General features: G+C 48.5%; 1 protein-coding gene across 3 annotated transcripts in view; it reads left to right on the forward strand.

Moving 5' to 3' along the window:
- The window catches only part of LOC148506443 (uncharacterized), a 22138-nt gene extending 11464 nt beyond the window's left edge, over nt 1-10674 (forward strand). For 2 of the 3 annotated variants that reach the window (XM_088446767.1, XM_088446768.1), the window contains exon 5: nt 9338-10674. In XM_088446767.1, coding sequence (XP_088302893.1) covers nt 9338-10482 — 1145 coding nt within the window. In that variant the 3' untranslated portion in view covers nt 10483-10674. The remainder of the gene's footprint in view (nt 1-9337) is intronic. The other variant, XM_088446769.1, reaches the window with a different exon arrangement.
- Nucleotides 10675-17314: the final 6640 nt, after the last annotated feature.

Raw genomic sequence — 17314 nt, forward strand, 5'->3', positions numbered from 1 at the left:
TCCAAATAAAAAGAATCAATACCAGGTAAATGTTTCCGACGTTTCAATGCTTTACTGATTTTACTCAGGGATATGAACAAACAATAAACACTACTCACCTTATATCTCCAAACACCTCGTGCAAACAGCCCAGCTTCCGGTTTCCTGCAGCTGAAAACGTAATTTTGTTCCCAGCTGCAGGAAACCGGAAGCTGGGCTGTTTGCACGAGGTGTTTGGAGATATAAGGTGAGTAGTGTTTATTGTTTGTTCATATCCCTGAGTAAAATGCAGTAAAGCATTGAAACATCGGAAACATTTACCTGGTGTTGTTTTTTTATCTGGATCCTGAGTGCCGCTTCTGTGGATTATGGGGCATATGTATCAAGCCGATTTTTACATACAATTATGCAGAAACTGCAGTTTCTGCGTAATTTTATGTATCGATCCTATGAACTAAAGCACAATGCAGGAGATTTCACAGAAATCTCTGGCAAAGTGCTAATTAGCACTTCAGATCGCAGTCCCCATTATTATCAATAGGGACTACGATCTGACCCCTATGTACTAAACTCCAAAAAGCTAAGCTATTCGGAGTTTAGCACCAGTAGTTTACACTATCTTCAGATGGCGTGAAATACTGTAAGTCTCTCTCCCTCAAAGCCCCCGGTCGACTCCAGAAGCTGCCGAAAGAGTGTGAAAGACTTCTAATGCTGGGGATATAACTCGCAGGGCAGCGGTTGCCGCAACCGCTGTCCCTGTGAGCTCCTGGTAGCACATAGCCGGGATAGTTTTTATTAAAAATGAAAATATTCCTGGCGAGTTAGACCGTTAATAAATGTGGCAGTACCGTGATTATTAATACATAGACCCCTATATGTGCACCTTATTTGAGGATGGCTGTCGGGATACCACTGGTCAGAATACAGACAGCGGCATCCCGACAGCCAGAATCCCGACACCCATAGGAACTAATAGTAAGTATTTTCCTAATCCCTACCCTAACCCTCCCCGGTACCTAACCCTTACCTTAACCCACTAGTGCCTAAACCTAACCTCCCCCTCCTCACATCCTAATCCTCCCTCCCCGGTGCCTAACCCTAACCCTCCCCCTGACACCCCGATACTTACCTTCGGGATGCCGCCGTTCGGGATACTGGTGCTGGTATTTCCGCACTGGTATTCAGAACATCGGCATCCTGCACGCCGGGATGCCGACTGCATACCGCTGAAGGCACCAGGCAAAGCAAACTGGAGTGCATACACCACTGTGGAACTTGAGTACATACACCACTATATGCATTATATATATATATAATATATATATATATAATATATATATGTGTATATATAAAAATGTGTGTGTGTGTGTAATATATATATATACACACGTACACTTACCTGATAGCTTTTCATAATGCCTCCTCTTCTTCAGGATCCAGGACATGCAGCTTTCACATTGGGTCTCAGTCAGGGGGGTGCACCACATGGTATCCTCCTGCTTCCGTTCAATGCTAGCGTGCTGCTCCTCCTCGGCTGCTCGGCACTAACAAGGTCTTCTTCACCAGGAGGCAGGCAGACGCACACACTGAGCACACGCGCGCCGCGCGCATCGTGACGTCATCACGTCACACTCGATATTTATCCAGTCACAGGCCAGTTGTATAGAGCCAAGGGAGGAGGCGGAGCTTTAAGTTGTCCTCTCTACTTACAGATTACTAGGCAGACAGCAGGGCGCGGGCAGCACTAGTTCACCCGCACAGCAGCAGCAACAACAATTGTCTCAGCAGCCACTGCAGGGAGAGCGCCTCCCTGCAGTGCAGGAACTGATGTGCGGGTTGCGCCGGCCCTGGCTACCCGATCGGAGCTGAGCTCCTATCACTGCAGCCCGGCCAGCTGTAGTGAAGTAGGGGTGAATTAAGGGTGGCAGCCTCTAAAGGTAACAATGTGGCCTGCCCAGCGGGAAACGGCCCGGCGGCCCAATCCGCCCCTGGGTCCGGACCTGGACAAAATAGTAGATACCCTGGCGAAATCCAAGTCAGCCTTCCTCCCTTCAGCTACTACACCTGCTAAGGTTCGGAGCTCGGCCTTTCGTTCCTTTCGGGTTCAGGGCAAGGCAAAGGGTCAGTCCTTCCCGAGGCAGTCCGCACCCAAGACCGCCTCAAAGCCAAAGAAGCAAGCCTGGAGTGCTAGGCGCCCTTCTTCCAAGCCAGAAGATAAGCCTTCTGCGTGATGGGACGGGCCTCCCTCTGGGGGACCCCAGAGTGGGAGGCCGACTTCTTCAATTCGCCCAGTGCTGGCACAATACCACCACGGATGCCTGGGTGCGAGAAGTGGTCTCCCAGGGGTACGCCCTGTCTTTTCGGCACAGGCCGCCTTGCCAGTTTTTTTGCACAAGTCCTTCTCAGGACAAAACCAAGGCCTTGCAGGTTCAGGAAGCCATAGAGGCCTTGCTGACGGCGGGGGTCATTATACCCGTACCACAGTCTCACCGTGGGATGGGGTATTACTCTACACTGTTTCTGGTGCAGAAACCCAATGGCTCTCATCGCCCCATCCTCAATTTGAAGTCCCTAAACAGGTTTCTCAGGGTTCCCAAATTCAGGATGGAAACTTTGCATTCCATCATTCTGGCGATGGAACCGGGGGATTATATGGTCTCCCTGGATATCCAGGACGCCTACCTCCATGTGCCTATAGCAACATCGCACCAACAGTTTCTGCGGTTTGCTATTCTCCACAACCACTACCATTTCAGGGCTCTACCCTTTGGTCTCTCCACGGCACCAAGGGTATTTACCAAGGTGATGGCGGTCATGGCGGCTCACCTTCGGAGCCAGGGGATATGGTTGCTACCGTATCTAGACGACCTCCTCTTGCTGGCAAGCTCCCCGGAGGTACTGATCCAGCATCTCCACCTGACGGTCGCTTGTCTACAGGCGCACGGCTGGTTGATCAACTGGAAGAAGTCCTCCCTCATCCCATCACAGCGGATGGTTCATTTGGGGGCCCTGCTGGACTTTCGTCAGCAACGGATTTTTCTGACTCCAGAGAAGGTCTCCTCCTTACAGCTGCGGATTCACGGCTGTCTGAGCAGTGGCAGAGTGTCGGTGCACTCAGCGATGAGAGTTTCGGGGTCCATGGTGTCGGCATTCGACATGGTGGAGTTTGCCCAGTTCCATTCCAGGCCCCTGCAGGGGCTGATTCTTTCGGAATGGAACGGATTGCCACACAGGATCCGCTCTCAGATGCTGGTGTTGTCCTCGGAGGTGCGTCTGTCCCTAGCCTGGTGGCTGCAGACAGCTCATCTCCTAGAGGGGCGCGCCTTTTGGATCCCGGAATGGGTTCTGCTCACGACAGATGCCAGTCTCCGGGGTTGGGGGGCGGTGACAGGCTCCATGTCACTTCAGGGTCGTTGGTCGGCGGAGGAAGCGATTCTTCCCATCAACATCCTGGAACTGAGGGCAGTATACAGAGCCCTGCAGTCGTCCGGCACCGCTCTTCACGGAAGGGCCGTTCAGGTGCAGTCAGACAACGCCACCACGGTGGCGTACATCAATCACCAGGGAGGGACTCGCAGTCGAGCTGCGATGTCGGAGGTGTCCCGCGTCCTGGCTTGGGCGGAGCGCTATCTTCCAGCTCTCTCGGCAGTTTTCATCCCAGGAGTCCTCAATTGGGAGGCAGACTTCCTCAGCCGTTACGACGTGCATCCCGGGGAATGGTCGCTTCATCCAGAGGTATTCCAACTACTCATGGACAAGTGGGGGCTGCCAGAGCTGGACCTGATGGCGTCCCGTCACAATCACAAGCTGCCCGTGTACGGGTCAAGGACAAGGGACGCAGGCGCAAGTCTGATAGACGCGCTGTCAGTGAGATGGCTGTTTCAACTGGCTTACTTGTTCCCTCCGATATCTCTGCTGCCTCGGGTCCTGCGCAAGTTCAAACAGGACGGAGGCACACTGATCCTGGTGGCCCCAGCGTGGCCCAGAAGGCCATGGTACTCCGACCCGCGGAGCTTGTCCATCGACGCTCCGTTCCTCCTACCTCAACGGCGGGACCTGTTGTCTCAGGGGCCCTGTCTTCACCCGGATCTGGGTCGACTATCTTTGACGGCGTGGCTCTTGAGACAGCCGTCCTGAGGTCTCGGGGCTTTTCTAGCTCCGTTATTACCACCATGCTGAGGGCGCGCAAGCCTGCTTCCGCGAGGATCTATCACAGAGTGTGGCACACTTACTTTCAGTGGTGCGAGGCCAGAAAATATGATCCCCAGGTGTTCCGGGTTTCGCGTATTTTGGCTTTCCTTCAGTCGGGTTTGGATTTAGGATTACGTCTTTCCTCACTGAAGGTGCACGTGTCTGCTTTGTCGGTGTGGTTCCAGCGCAGGATCGCTGCTATGCCGGACGTACACACCTTTTTCCAGGGAGTTTTAAGAATCCAGCCTCCCTTTGTGCCACCTGTGGCCCCGTGGGATTTGGCGGTGGTTCTTCGGGCCTTACAGGGTCCGCCTTTTGAGCCCTTGGAGTCAGTGGAGCTCAAGTGGCTAACTTTTAAAACTGTTTTCCTCTTGGCAATTGCTTCTGCCAGGAGGGTTTCAGATTTGGGGGCGCTTTCTTGTCGTCCCCCTTTTCTGATTTTTCATCAGGACAGAGCGGTGCTTCGCACTCGTCCTGATTTCCTGCCTAAGGTGGTTTCCAGGTTCCACATTAATCAGGAAACTGTTGTACCAGCCTTTCAGTCGCCTGATCTTTCGGCTGGGGAGACTTTCTTAGACGTTGTCCGTGCACTCCAGGTTTATGTGGACCGGACTAGTTCTGTGAGGAAGTCGGATTCTTTGTTTATCCTCTTTTGGTTTTTACAAGAGGGGTTGGCCTGCCAACAAACAGACTCTAGCCCGTTGGCTTCGTTCTATTATTATTGAGGCTTATATGCAGGAGGGTTTACCTGTTCCAGCCTCTGTTAAGGCTCATTCCACTCGGTCTGTGGGTCCCTCTTGGGCTGCTAGACGTGGCGCCTCTGCTGTTCAGCTCTGTAAGGCGGCCACCTGGTCTTCCATTCAGACCTTTTTGAGGTTCTATACGTTTGACACCTTTGCCTCTCAGGATGCATCCTTTGGGCGCCGGGTTCTCCTATCAGCACAGGAGCGTCCCCGCCCTTAGTTGGACTGCTTTGGGACATCCCCAAGGTCACCCTGTGGACCCCTATGGACCCTGAAGTAGAAAACAAGAGATATGGTAAGAACTTACCTTTGTTATCTCTGTTTCTACGAAGTCCATAGGGTCCACAGGGCACCCGCCCTGACGCGCCTGGCTTCATATGGGCTGTGTGACTGGTCACCGGTTTTCCGTCTCCCATTTCTGTGAGTATGGTTCTTGTGTGTTCCAGTCTTCCTTCTCTCTGTTTCGTCTCCTCCTCCGGCCTGGGCTGCTTACCAACTGAGGTGCCTGTGGCTCGGGGGCGGGGTATAGGGGAGGTTGGACCCAAGTGCATCCTGGGAGCAGCTGAAAGCTTTAACTCCGTGGTGCCCGAGGATCCAGGATCCAGCTATACCCCCAAGATCACCCTGTGGACCCTATGGACTTCATGGAAACAGAGATAACAAAGGTAAGTTCTTACCATATCTCTTGTTATCCTACACCCTCCTCTGTCACTACAGCACTCTCTTATCCTACGCCCTCCTCTGTCACTACAGCAATCTCTTATCCTACACCCTCCTCTGTCACTACAGCAATCTCTTATCCTACACCCTCCTCTGTCACTACAGCACTCTCTTATCCTACACCCTCCTCTGTCACTACAGCCATCTCTTATCCTACACCCTCCTCTGTCACTACAGCACTCTCTTATCCTACACCCTCCTCTGTCACTACAGCACTCTCTTATCCTACACCCTCCTCTGTCACTACAGCACTCTCTTATCCTACACCCTCCTCTGTCACTACAGCACTCTCTTATCCTACACTCCCCTCTGTCACTACAGCAATCTCTTATCCTACACCCTCCTCTGTCACTACAGCAATCTCTTATCCTACACCCTCCTCTGTCACTACAGCACTCTCTTATCCTACACTCTCCTCTGTCACTACAGCAATCTCTTATCCTACACCTTCCTCTGTCACTACAGCCATCTCTTATCCTACACCCTCCTCTGTCACTACAGCAATCTCTTATCCTACACCCTCCTCTGTCACTACAGCCATCTCTTATCCTACACCCTCCTCTGTCACTACAGCCATCTCTTATCCTACACCCTCCACTGTCACTACAGCCATCTCTTATCCTACACCTTCCTCTGTCACTACAGCCATCTCTTATCCTACACCTTCCTCTGTCACTACAGCCATCTCTTATCCTACACCTTCCTCTGTCACTACAGCCATCTCTTATCCTACATCCTCCTCTGTCACTACAGCCATCTCTTATCCTACACCCTCCTCTGTCACTACAGCCATCTCTTATCCTACATCCTCCTCTGTCACTACAGCCATCTTTTATCCTACACCCTCCTCTGTCACTACAGCCATCTCTTATCCTACACCCTCCTCTGTCACTACAGCCATCTCTTATCCTACACTCTCCTCTGTCACTACAGCCATCTCTTATCCTACACCCTCCTCTGTCACTACAGCCATCTCTTATCTTACACTCTCCTCTGTCACTATAGCCCTCTCTTATCCTACACCCTCCTCTGTCACTACAGCCCTCTCTTATCCTACACTCTCCTCTGTCACTACAGCACTCTCTTATCCTACACCCTCCTCTGTCACTACAGCACTCTCTTATCCTACACCCTCCTCTGTCACTACAGCCATCTCTTATCCTACACCCTCCTCTGTCACTACAGCAATCTCTTATCCTACACCCTCCTCTGTCACTACAGCAATCTCTTATCCTACACCTTCCTCTGTCACTACAGCAATCTCTTATCCTACACCCTCCTCTGTCACTACAGCAATCTCTTATCCTACACTCTCCTCTGTCACTACAGCCATCTCTTATCCTACACCCTCCTCTGTCACTACAGCCATCTCTTATCCTACACCCTCCTCTGTCACTACAGCCATCTCTTATCCTACACCCTCCTCTGTCACTACAGCCATCTCTTATCCTACACCCTCCTCTGTCACTACAGCCATCTCTTATCCTACACCCTCCTCTCACTACAGCCTTCTCTTATCCTACACCCTCCTCTGTCACTACAGCAATCTCTTATCCTACACCCTCCTCTGTCACTACAGCATCTCTCTTATCCTACACCCTCCTCTTTCACTACAGCCATCTCTTATCCTACACCCTCCTATGTCACTACAGCAATCTCTTATCCTACACCCTCCTCTGTCACTACAGCACTCTCTTATCCTACACCCTCCTCTGTCACTACAGCACTCTCTTATCCTACACCCTCCTCTGTCACTACAGCAATCTCTTATCCTACACCCTCCTCTGTCACTACAGCAATCTCTTATTCTACACCCTCCTCTGTCACTACAGCACTCTCTTATCCTACACCCTCCTCTGTCACTACAGCACTCTCTTATCCTACACCCTCCTCTGTCACTACAGCCATCTCTTATCCTATATCTTCCTCTGTCACTACAGCCATCTCTTATCCTACACCCTCCTCTGTCACTACAGCCATCTCTTATCCTACACCCTCCTCTCACTACAGCCATCTCTTATCCTACACCCTCCTCTGTCACTACAGCAATCTCTTATCCTACACCCTCCTCTGTCACTACAGCCATCTGTTATCCTACACCTTCCTCTGTCACTACAGCCATCTCTTATCCTACACTCTCCTCTGTCACTACAGCCATCTCTTATCCTACACTCTCCTCTATCACTACAGCAATCTCTTATCCTACACCTTCCTCTGTCACTACAGCAATCTCTTATCCTACACCTTCCTCTGTCACTACAGCCATCTCTTATCCTACAAACTCCTCTGTCACTACAGACTAATGAGGATATTGTATCTGCCCAGTGAGGGAGTCAGCCCCTATTATACTCCTGCTCTCCTCCTCACATCATGTCACTGTGTGTTACCAGCCCAGAGATCTGACTAGTCTCTTCCCCACACTCTCTGGTGTATCTCATACATCAGGAATCATCAGCCCCTATTATACTCCTGCTCTCCTCCTCACATCATGTCACTGTGTGTTACCAGCCCAGAGATCTGATCAGTCTCTTCCCCACACTCTCTGGTGTATCTCATACATCAGGGGCCTCACAACTAAGGCCCCGATTTCCCAATCTGCAGATCAACGATCTGTTGGCAGATTGGTGAAATTCACAATGTTAAATATCCTCGACTTGCCGATTATGACCATTTTTGGGTCGTGATCGGGGAATCAAGATTGTTGAACATTGTTGAATATGCCGGATTCCACCGACTCTGCCGTCGGCAGCGGGGATTTCCTTTAATAGCGGCTAGATGTATGGGCCCCTTAAAACACTTATAGCTCTCTGTACAATATTTACTGTATGAAAACTTTCAGTATCGATGGCTTTTATATTTACAAATCTTTGTATTTAACGCATCGCATGATGTTCCCGTGTGAATTATTCTGTATTTACATACTGAAATTAATATCTATAAATGTGACTATATGCTGTGCTGTGGGGCTGATTTATACATGGATACGCTGGTACAGTGTCTGTGGTTTGGGACGCAGGTGCTGTGCTAAAATATGGTAATGCTGCTGGAGGCTTTTAGTGTAATAAACTTTGCCTGCCAGCTTCGGTGATCTGGTGCTGCGTCCGAAGATGCGGTCTTCATTCTAGCACCCTGCACCTGTGAAACCCCGTGCAGTTCCTCTTTCCTGCCTGGGGTGTCGCTCTCCACTCTGGTGCTTCTAGAACACTCTGGTCTGTTTTATCAGCAGTTTGCGGCATCAGCTGAGGGTGCTAGAAGCACCAAAGCAGAGAGTGACACCCCAGGCAGGAAAGAGGAACTGCACGGGCCTGTGACAGGTGCTAGGTGTTAGAATAAACACTGTAATAGTGATAATATTGTAGGTTTGTAAGGTATAGACAGTAGTAGCTGCCGATAAGAAAGTTAGGTATTTTCAAACAGCAGTAACAGTAAAATATACTTGTGATCTGTGTTCGTTTAGTTAAGGCTTAGACAAAATGGCTGCTTCACTTCCAGGGAGTCCTAAGTGTTGCTTCATCTGACGGTAAATACAAGTGTGTGTAACCGTTTTCTTTGTCCAGCATGTACAAGCGTGCTGGCTGGCTTGAATTGAGCTTCAGATTACAGGATGGATGCCTGTTTTCAATATATGAAATGGATTTAAGATCCTACACGCAGAATCTATATTCTTTTAAGCTTCTGTAATCTTTTTTCATTTGCACTCTCAGCAGACGGGCTCAGCAGCAGGAATCCCTCAGAGGAACATCTCATTTTACTTCCAGATTGTGTAACAGAAGACAATGACATCACACAAGAATCTCCTGGAGAAAACATAATTACTCCAAATATACATCCTGTATTTCCAAGTGCAGATCTTTCAGCTAATTACGAGGAACGTTGTCCTGATCACTTAGAGATTCTTACACAGACTTCCGGTCACAGAGGTGTTAAGATTCTCCCCTGTCCTGAATGTGGCAAATGTTTTGGCCAGACTTCAAAACTCATTTTACATCATAGAACTCACACAGGGGAGAAGCCATTTCCATGCTCTGAGTGTGGAAAATGTTTTACCCAGAAGTCAGATCTTGGTAAACACCAGAGAATACACACGGGTGAGAAGCCGTTTTCATGTTCTGAGTGTGGAAAGTGTTTTACACGCAAAGCGGAGCTTGTCAAGCATCAGAGAACTCACACAGGTGAGAAACCATTCCCGTGTTGTGAGTGTGGGAAATGTTTTGCACAGAAAGCCGATCTTATAAAACATGGAAGAACTCACACCGGCGAGAAGCCGTTTACATGCTCAGAGTGCGGGAAATGTTTTCTACAGAAATCCCATCTTGTCATGCATCTAAGAAGTCACATGGGAGAGAAGCCCTTCTCGTGTTCTGAGTGTGGGAAATGTTACACGAAGAAAACGCTGCTTGTTGAGCATCGGAGATCACACACAGATGAGAATCCATTTTTATGCCCTGACTGCGGGAAATCTTTTCCGCGTAAAACATTTCTCCTTAACCATCAAAGAACTCACACCGGGGCGCATCCCTTTGCATGTTCTCAGTGTGGAAAACATTTCACATATAAGTCAGATCTGGTTAGACATACGAAAAGTCACACGGGTGAGAAGCCGTTTCCGTGTTCTGAGTGTGGGAAATGTTTTACCAAGAAATCTGATTTTGTCAGACATCAGGTGATTCACACCGGTGAGAGACATTTCCCGTGTTCTGAATGTGGAAAATGTTTTGCTTATAAATCGGTTCTCGTTAAGCATCAGAGAACTCACACGGGTGAGAAACCCTTTCCATGTTCTGAGTGTGGGAAACGTTATACGAAGAAATCAGATCTTGGTATACATCAGAGAATCCACATAGGTTAAAGGTCAATTAAATTTTCCACTTGCATACATTTAAATGCTGTTATGAAATGAAGTGTAAAGTGTTTTGTCCAATGAACAAGTCTTATCGAGTATTTTATATTCTCCCTAATCATCAGTCTCTCATGTCAATTCATTTCCCTAACGGAAGATATGGTTGGACCTTAATTGCTATTTTTATAGTATGGTTTTCTGTCCGTGTAAAAATGTTCACTTGTAAGATTTATTTTGACCTGACTGTCCATTTATCCATACATTATTCAGCAGTAAATGAGTACAGGGAAGGTTTTACATTAATACAGATATATTTGTATTTTTGTAAGTTTTTGATGTCAGAGAGAGGACATGAAAATAATCTAACATTTCATAATACTAGATGACGGGCCAAATGCAGTAGCCCACGATTTGCGGGAGCCGGCACGATTCCGGTGTGATAGTCGTTAGATTTAAAACGGCAGTTCGTTTAAAGGCAAACCCAACATTTGGTCCGATGTTGTGCGCAAATGTAAGACAACGCTTTCTTGTAAGTTAGGTTGCACAGATACCTAATTTGCATTTTTGTAAGATTGGTGCAGTAAAGCCGGTTATACACTAGACGGATCGGAGCGACATATCGGCACATCGTCTAGTGTGTACCCTCTATGCCACTGACGATGCGTGCTCCCGCATGGTGTCAGCAACATCCTTTGTCGGCCCTGCATGCAAGTCCCACGGGGGATATCGTTAGTGAGGGCCATGCTCCTTCGCTCCTGGCATCGGCAAGTGTGTATGCACTTGCCGATGTTGGCTCCCCCGTTGGGACTCGTTGGCGGCGATGTCGGGCACACAGGACACCGGTAGTGTGTATCCGGCATAAGATTGGTAACAAACATCATGTAGTGGTATCAGAAACAGCTGCCAGAATGGGCACGCTTATGGTTTTGGTGTTGCCAGTGCAAAGCTGCAGTGTGTTACAACTGCAAGGGACGCTGACTGGAGAGTAGCCGGTGCTGCGGTGATGGATAAGAATACTGCATCCCTCTGTCTCCTCTCATGAGTCTCATCATCCATTTAGCTGGTCACGACATTGCGTGTTCAGGACATTAGACAGTGGGGGCTGTATCAGCATAGAAGCAGCAGCATGGTCGGTAAAGCTGGTTAGGGGTTGTATCGTATTGGTCCAATGGGTGCTCCATAACAGCGACGGCAGCCTAACCATAACCTTTGTGTCCCCCATTACTTTTGGCCCCTTAAAAAGTGGGAGGCACATATAGAAACCGTTGTAATTCCTACACCGTTCACCTGATTTGGATGTAGTTACCCTCAAATTAAATCTGAAAGTCTGCAGGTAAAGCACATCTTCTTTGTTTCATTTCAAAGCCATTGTGGTGGTGAATAGAGGCCAAAATATGAAAATTCTGTCAATGTCCCAATATTTATGCACCTGACTGTATATTTTTGACCTCGGGCAGACTTTAGAGGTCTAACCAAATTCATAGTTATTCTCTCAAACAGGATCTCAATAAAGGGTAGTACTTCAGTAGGGGGGGGGTACATCACTCTGCGCTCCACTGCTGCTCTTGTCACCATCTGACCCCCCAATCACGCTTGGAAAGAGAACACTCCAACTGCCGCTGTATCAGCAACACTATCAAATGGGTCTAGGTCAGGGGTAGCCAACCTCGGTCCTCGAGAGCTACTAACCGTTCACATTTTCCAGACCACCTAGCTGGTGCACAGGTGTAGTCATAACTCACTGACACATTTGAAAAGATCCACAGGTGGAGCTATTTGTGATTCTGTAAGGAGACCTAGATAACATGCACTGTTGGTAGCTCTTGAGGACCAGGGTTGGCTACCCCTGGTCTAGGTTGTTTATTTCTGTAACCATTTGGGTTTCCCACAGCTTCCAGAAGTGGAAAAAATCTCTCCCCAATATAGCAGCAAAAATCAAATAAGGAACTAATCCTACAGTGACTACCGTGGGTCCACACTGTGGTTCTATGTTCACTTTAGCAGTATCACAATCCGCATATGGCCACGTATACAGGTTACACTAACAGTTTTCCCCTGACATTTTGAGGGTTTCACCAACTCGGTTTTTATAAGAATAAACAGGCTACCAGAATCTAACAGAGCCTCTACACGTTGGCCTTACTCAGTGATTATACACATTTGTTTATCTGGCTCAACCTGTCGGTCTGCAGTGCAGGCTAGCTGAGCAAAGTAAAATACTTTTTGATTCATATAAGCAGTATCGCATTGCATAGGTTCAGAGGTAAGTGGACAATTAGCAGCAACGTGGCCCAAGTCTTATGCGAGGCAGGAACTTTCCTGGCACAGCTGGCCAATCTCAAGGTTCCAAGCCTACAGTCTCTGAATATTTAAGTTCATTCCACTGCCCAGCACCCTTTCCCCCTGGGACAGTCTTACCAGAAGTCACTGGAAATTTCCGTTGCAGGACTATGGGCCATTGGGGAACACTCAACAGTTTTTCAGCCACCACATACCTCTAACAAGCTGATCTGCTGTTTTAGGGTCCCCGTGGCTGACCCACTTGCACAGAACTGCAGACAGAGACCATAGATGTTGTTCCATAATGACCCTTTCCACGATCTGTTGCCCTGTTACAGTCTCTGGTTGTAGCCACTTCTTGGTGAATTGTAGGAGGTCATGCATATCAGAGCGGGGAGGTTTATACACTTGGTATTCCCAGTGATTAACTTGTTGTGCTTGAACAGGCATTGTGACACCCAAAGAATTTGAATTAGTTTTTTATGGTCCTTGACATCGTTAAGGCACAAGTCAAAATACGCGTTTTGCGGTTTCCCCTGACAGGAAGGGTGCCGAAAGACCTGCCCGCTGATTTTTAGGCCAACCTGCCCTCTCAGCTGTTCTTTCCAGAGTTACGTAGGCTTCAACATCATTACTATTTGACATCTTGTGCAGAAAGTGACTGGCCCGTATGGAGCTGGAGCTATTTGTGTCATCTGTAGAAGCATTACCAGACAGAGCTGCTAGATGCTGCACCACCTCTTTAAGGCCTTGCGGTCTTGGTGCTGTTGCCATCGAATCTCCTCAATATCCAATTACTGTTGTCTCCAGACCTCTTCTGTGGCCATTTGCTGCACCCTGATGGCTTCCTGCTGATCCCTGATGGCTTCCTGCTGCACCAATGTAGCCTTAACTACATCCTTCATGTTGGAGGTGAGAAGCAGAATCTGACTTCCCTAAGCTGATGACATCACCAAAAAGTTCACAATATAACAATATTTTTTTAAAAAAAAAGGTCTGTCGCTTTAAATTGTCCACATACATTTTTGTGGCTGCAATTTAAGTGAAGTGCTCTCATTGTGTACCACGTGTGGCAAGATCTGGGTAAGGATGCCATCTACTGGGGTCAATGGTTCCACTTGTCATGCAGCAGCCAAACTGCTAATGCGAGAAGAAGCCCATATGTTTGTATTACTCAACTCCATCTATAGATGGCGTTACCTATCTGGTCCAAGCTCCGCGGTGCCAAAATGACACGATTCCGTGGCCACGCCCCCACTCCGCCCAAATTACCAGATAGTATCCCCGGCCATGCCCCGCTCTATCGCGTCATGCCCCCACTGCTTGTCCGACCTGGCCGCCCCCTCCTGGAGGGCAGCCAGAATGTCGGCAAGCATGGCTTGGTGTATATGGGAAATGTGATCAAACCTCTGAAAAAGACAATTTTGGGTGTTTTGATCGCATTTTGAGCTCGATGCATACCACCCTATGTCAGCACTGTAAAAGTAGCACAGGGTAGTCTATAAAGTGGAAGAGGAGCCGTAGAAAGGCTATAGTTAGGCTTACCATACTATCTCTTTAAAACGGGACACATGAATTACACAGGTTCTATGGCTGACTGACTTCAAGCCTGGATTTCACCTGGTTTTAATGAGCCACAGAATCTGTGTAATCCGTGTCGTGGTTTAAAGGGAAAGTATGGTAAGCCTAGCTATAGGGGCAGCCTGTAAAGTGTTGGTAAGGGGATCTTTCTCACATTGGGTTCTATTTACTACAATCTGCATAAAAAATGCGGTTGTAGTGTGATATTTCCGACTAATGACCTCATTCAGAGTCTCTCGCAAGCGGCCGCTCGCTCGAATCAAGCGTATGCAAATTTGTCAAAGTGACACCACGGGAAGCGATCGCTCGCCAAGGCATAAGCACGCCCACCATGTCTTAGCGAGAGGCCAGCGTACGCCCTATCGCACAGGCAGAGCCGCCCACCAGCACACCTCATCTCCAGGAAGTGTATTAAAACATTGGTACATCGAGCACCATCGGTAGCGATCGCAGCGCTTGTGGTTGCCTCTATCCTACCGCAAGCACGCGAGGACTTCAGTGTAAAAAACAGGCATGTGACGTGTTCTGTGACGCTGCCTGTTAATTATGCACGCCTTAAAAATGGCGTTGAAACACCTAGGCACGCATGCCTTCGGAACTCCACTCCCCGGTTATTAGTGTCCTGCCCGTTACCACCCACAAACAGTCTCTCCTGTCACTCATTTCAGTGGGCTGTCTTTGCTGGGCGAGCGAGTGGCCTGCGATCGCACAGAGTAGTTCACACACGTGCAGAATGAGGTGTGCGCATGCGCGTACGCAAAACATCGGTCCGCTTGCGAGCGCACAGTGCTAGCGAGAGACTCTGAATGAGGTCCTAAATTTGCATTGCGCTGTGACCCCGGTCAGCTGATCTATGCAGCAGCTGACCAGGTTCACAGTGTAGGAGCTGAGAGATCAGTTGACCGGAGCCCCAGAGGCCATCACCGGAGCACTGATCTCCGTTCCCTGGAATCAGGTAGTAGTTTTTTTGCAGTAGTTTTTTTGCAAGTAGTTTTATTGCAGTGATCAGCTTGTGGTCTATTTAGACCACACAGCTGATCACATGGGGCCGGGTCCAAGCTCTGCTCTGCCTATCAGAGCAGAGCAGGAGTTGGGGAACCGAGGGAAAGCCTGGATAACGCCATCTCCAGGTGGCGTTATTATCATAGGGCTTCCCCCAGTATTTTTTCACATTTTATTTTGACTAAGGGGCCTATTCATCAACACTAAAATAACGTTTTTAAGGACATTTTCCTTAAATAACGTTATTTTGGTATTCATGAACAGACTTAGCACAGGAGATATCACAGATATCTCCTTGCTAAGTTCCCCTGCGTTAATTTCCACACTCCCCATACATTAGTACATTAGTATGGGGATGTGGAAATTGTAGTATTCATCAAATTACGAAAATTATGAATTTTCGGAATTTGATGCAGTTACTATTCGCCACTGTGAGGTGGCGAATAGCAGAATCGACTTACCTGTATCCGCGTGTGCAGGTCCCCCGACGAGTCCCTCCGGCGCTCTGCTCCGTCCTGAGGCGCTGGAGGCTGGTCGGACATGTGTGCTCCCCAGCAGAGCACAAGAAAGTTTAGAAAAAAAAAAAAAAAGTTTTTTTTCTCTAATCTGTCATGTGGTCTGCTGGGGAGCACACATGTCCGACCAGCAGGACGGAGCCGGAGGCTGGTCGGACATGTGTGCTCCCCAGCAGACCACAAGAAAGTTTAGAAAAAAAAAAGTTTTTTTTCTCTAATCTGTCATGTGGTCTGCTGGGAAACCACATGACAGACCAGCAGGACGGAGCCGGAGGCTGCTGCGCGGACAGGTAAGTCGGGGGGGGGGGGGGGGGTCGGGGGGGTACACTAACTTAACACATCTGTAGGCAGTGCTGCGTATGCGCTGGTTTTACAGATGTAACAGCGCATGCGCAGCACTGTTTCCAGACGCGATAAGGTAGTGTAGGCAGGGAAAAGTATCTATTTCCCGAAAAGCTGTCATCGCAAAAATGACAGCTTTTCGGAATAGATACTTATGGAGAGGTGGAATGATGAATTCCACCTATAATTAGGTAGAACTCCATGCGAGTTCTAAACCTAATTATCTCTAGAGAATTTTTAGGTTTAATGAATAGGCCCCTAAATCTGGCCAGATTATATTTCCCATTACAATTAGCGATCTGCTTACTAAAAATATGTGATAATCAAAGTTGGAGTAGAATTTTACGAATTCTACTCCAATTGTCCTTTAGTAAATTTATGTGAAATAAAAATAATGTAAAAAGGGTGTGAAAACACCCGTTCACTTTATTTCAGGCTTGGCGACAATCTGGCTGTCTTTTCCGGGAGGAGGCAGCCAGCTCGGCACTGCAAGGGGATGTGATCTGGTTTTGTATTCCCGCTATACAATGTCTAGATTATAGGCACTGTGTAGCCGTGGGCGGGGCCACAATGGCGCAATTCAGTGCGAATTTCGTCATCGGTTACCCCCCGGAACGGCCAACTATGCAAGGTGAGAGCGGACACCGGCGGGGGTGCGGGTGGGTGGTGCTGGCCAGTACACTTGCCCACTCTTCCGGGGGGCCAGGAGCGACACCCGATTTTCGGGAGCCTCCCAACCACTTCGGGAGATTAGGCAAGTTATGCTTTACTTTAGTAAAAATAATGTTAATAATGTTAATAAATAGAGCCCATAGGATGCCAATACATCTAGTTACGGCTCTGGACACTAATTAAAGTTTAAACATGAGGACGAAAGAGCAAGAGAAGATTTATTTACCTAGTCCTAGAACATTTGGATTTATGGACTACAGGAAAATGGCCGCCCTGCACTGGGGACAGGTCTTTATATAAAATGTATTCCTCCAGTGTCTAGTGGCAGCTAATGGCATGCCATACAGCAGATGGGAGCACTACCGTCAGTGTGAGGGGGCGTGGTCTTGGCTGAGCGTACAGCGGCGCCTGGGAGTCAGATGGAACGCACTAGTCGCCCGGAAGTGACG

Source organism: Taudactylus pleione, unplaced genomic scaffold, assembly GCF_031769625.1.
Source record: "Taudactylus pleione unplaced genomic scaffold, aTauple2 ptg000404l, whole genome shotgun sequence".
NCBI classification, from domain to species: Eukaryota; Metazoa; Chordata; class Amphibia; order Anura; family Myobatrachidae; genus Taudactylus; species Taudactylus pleione.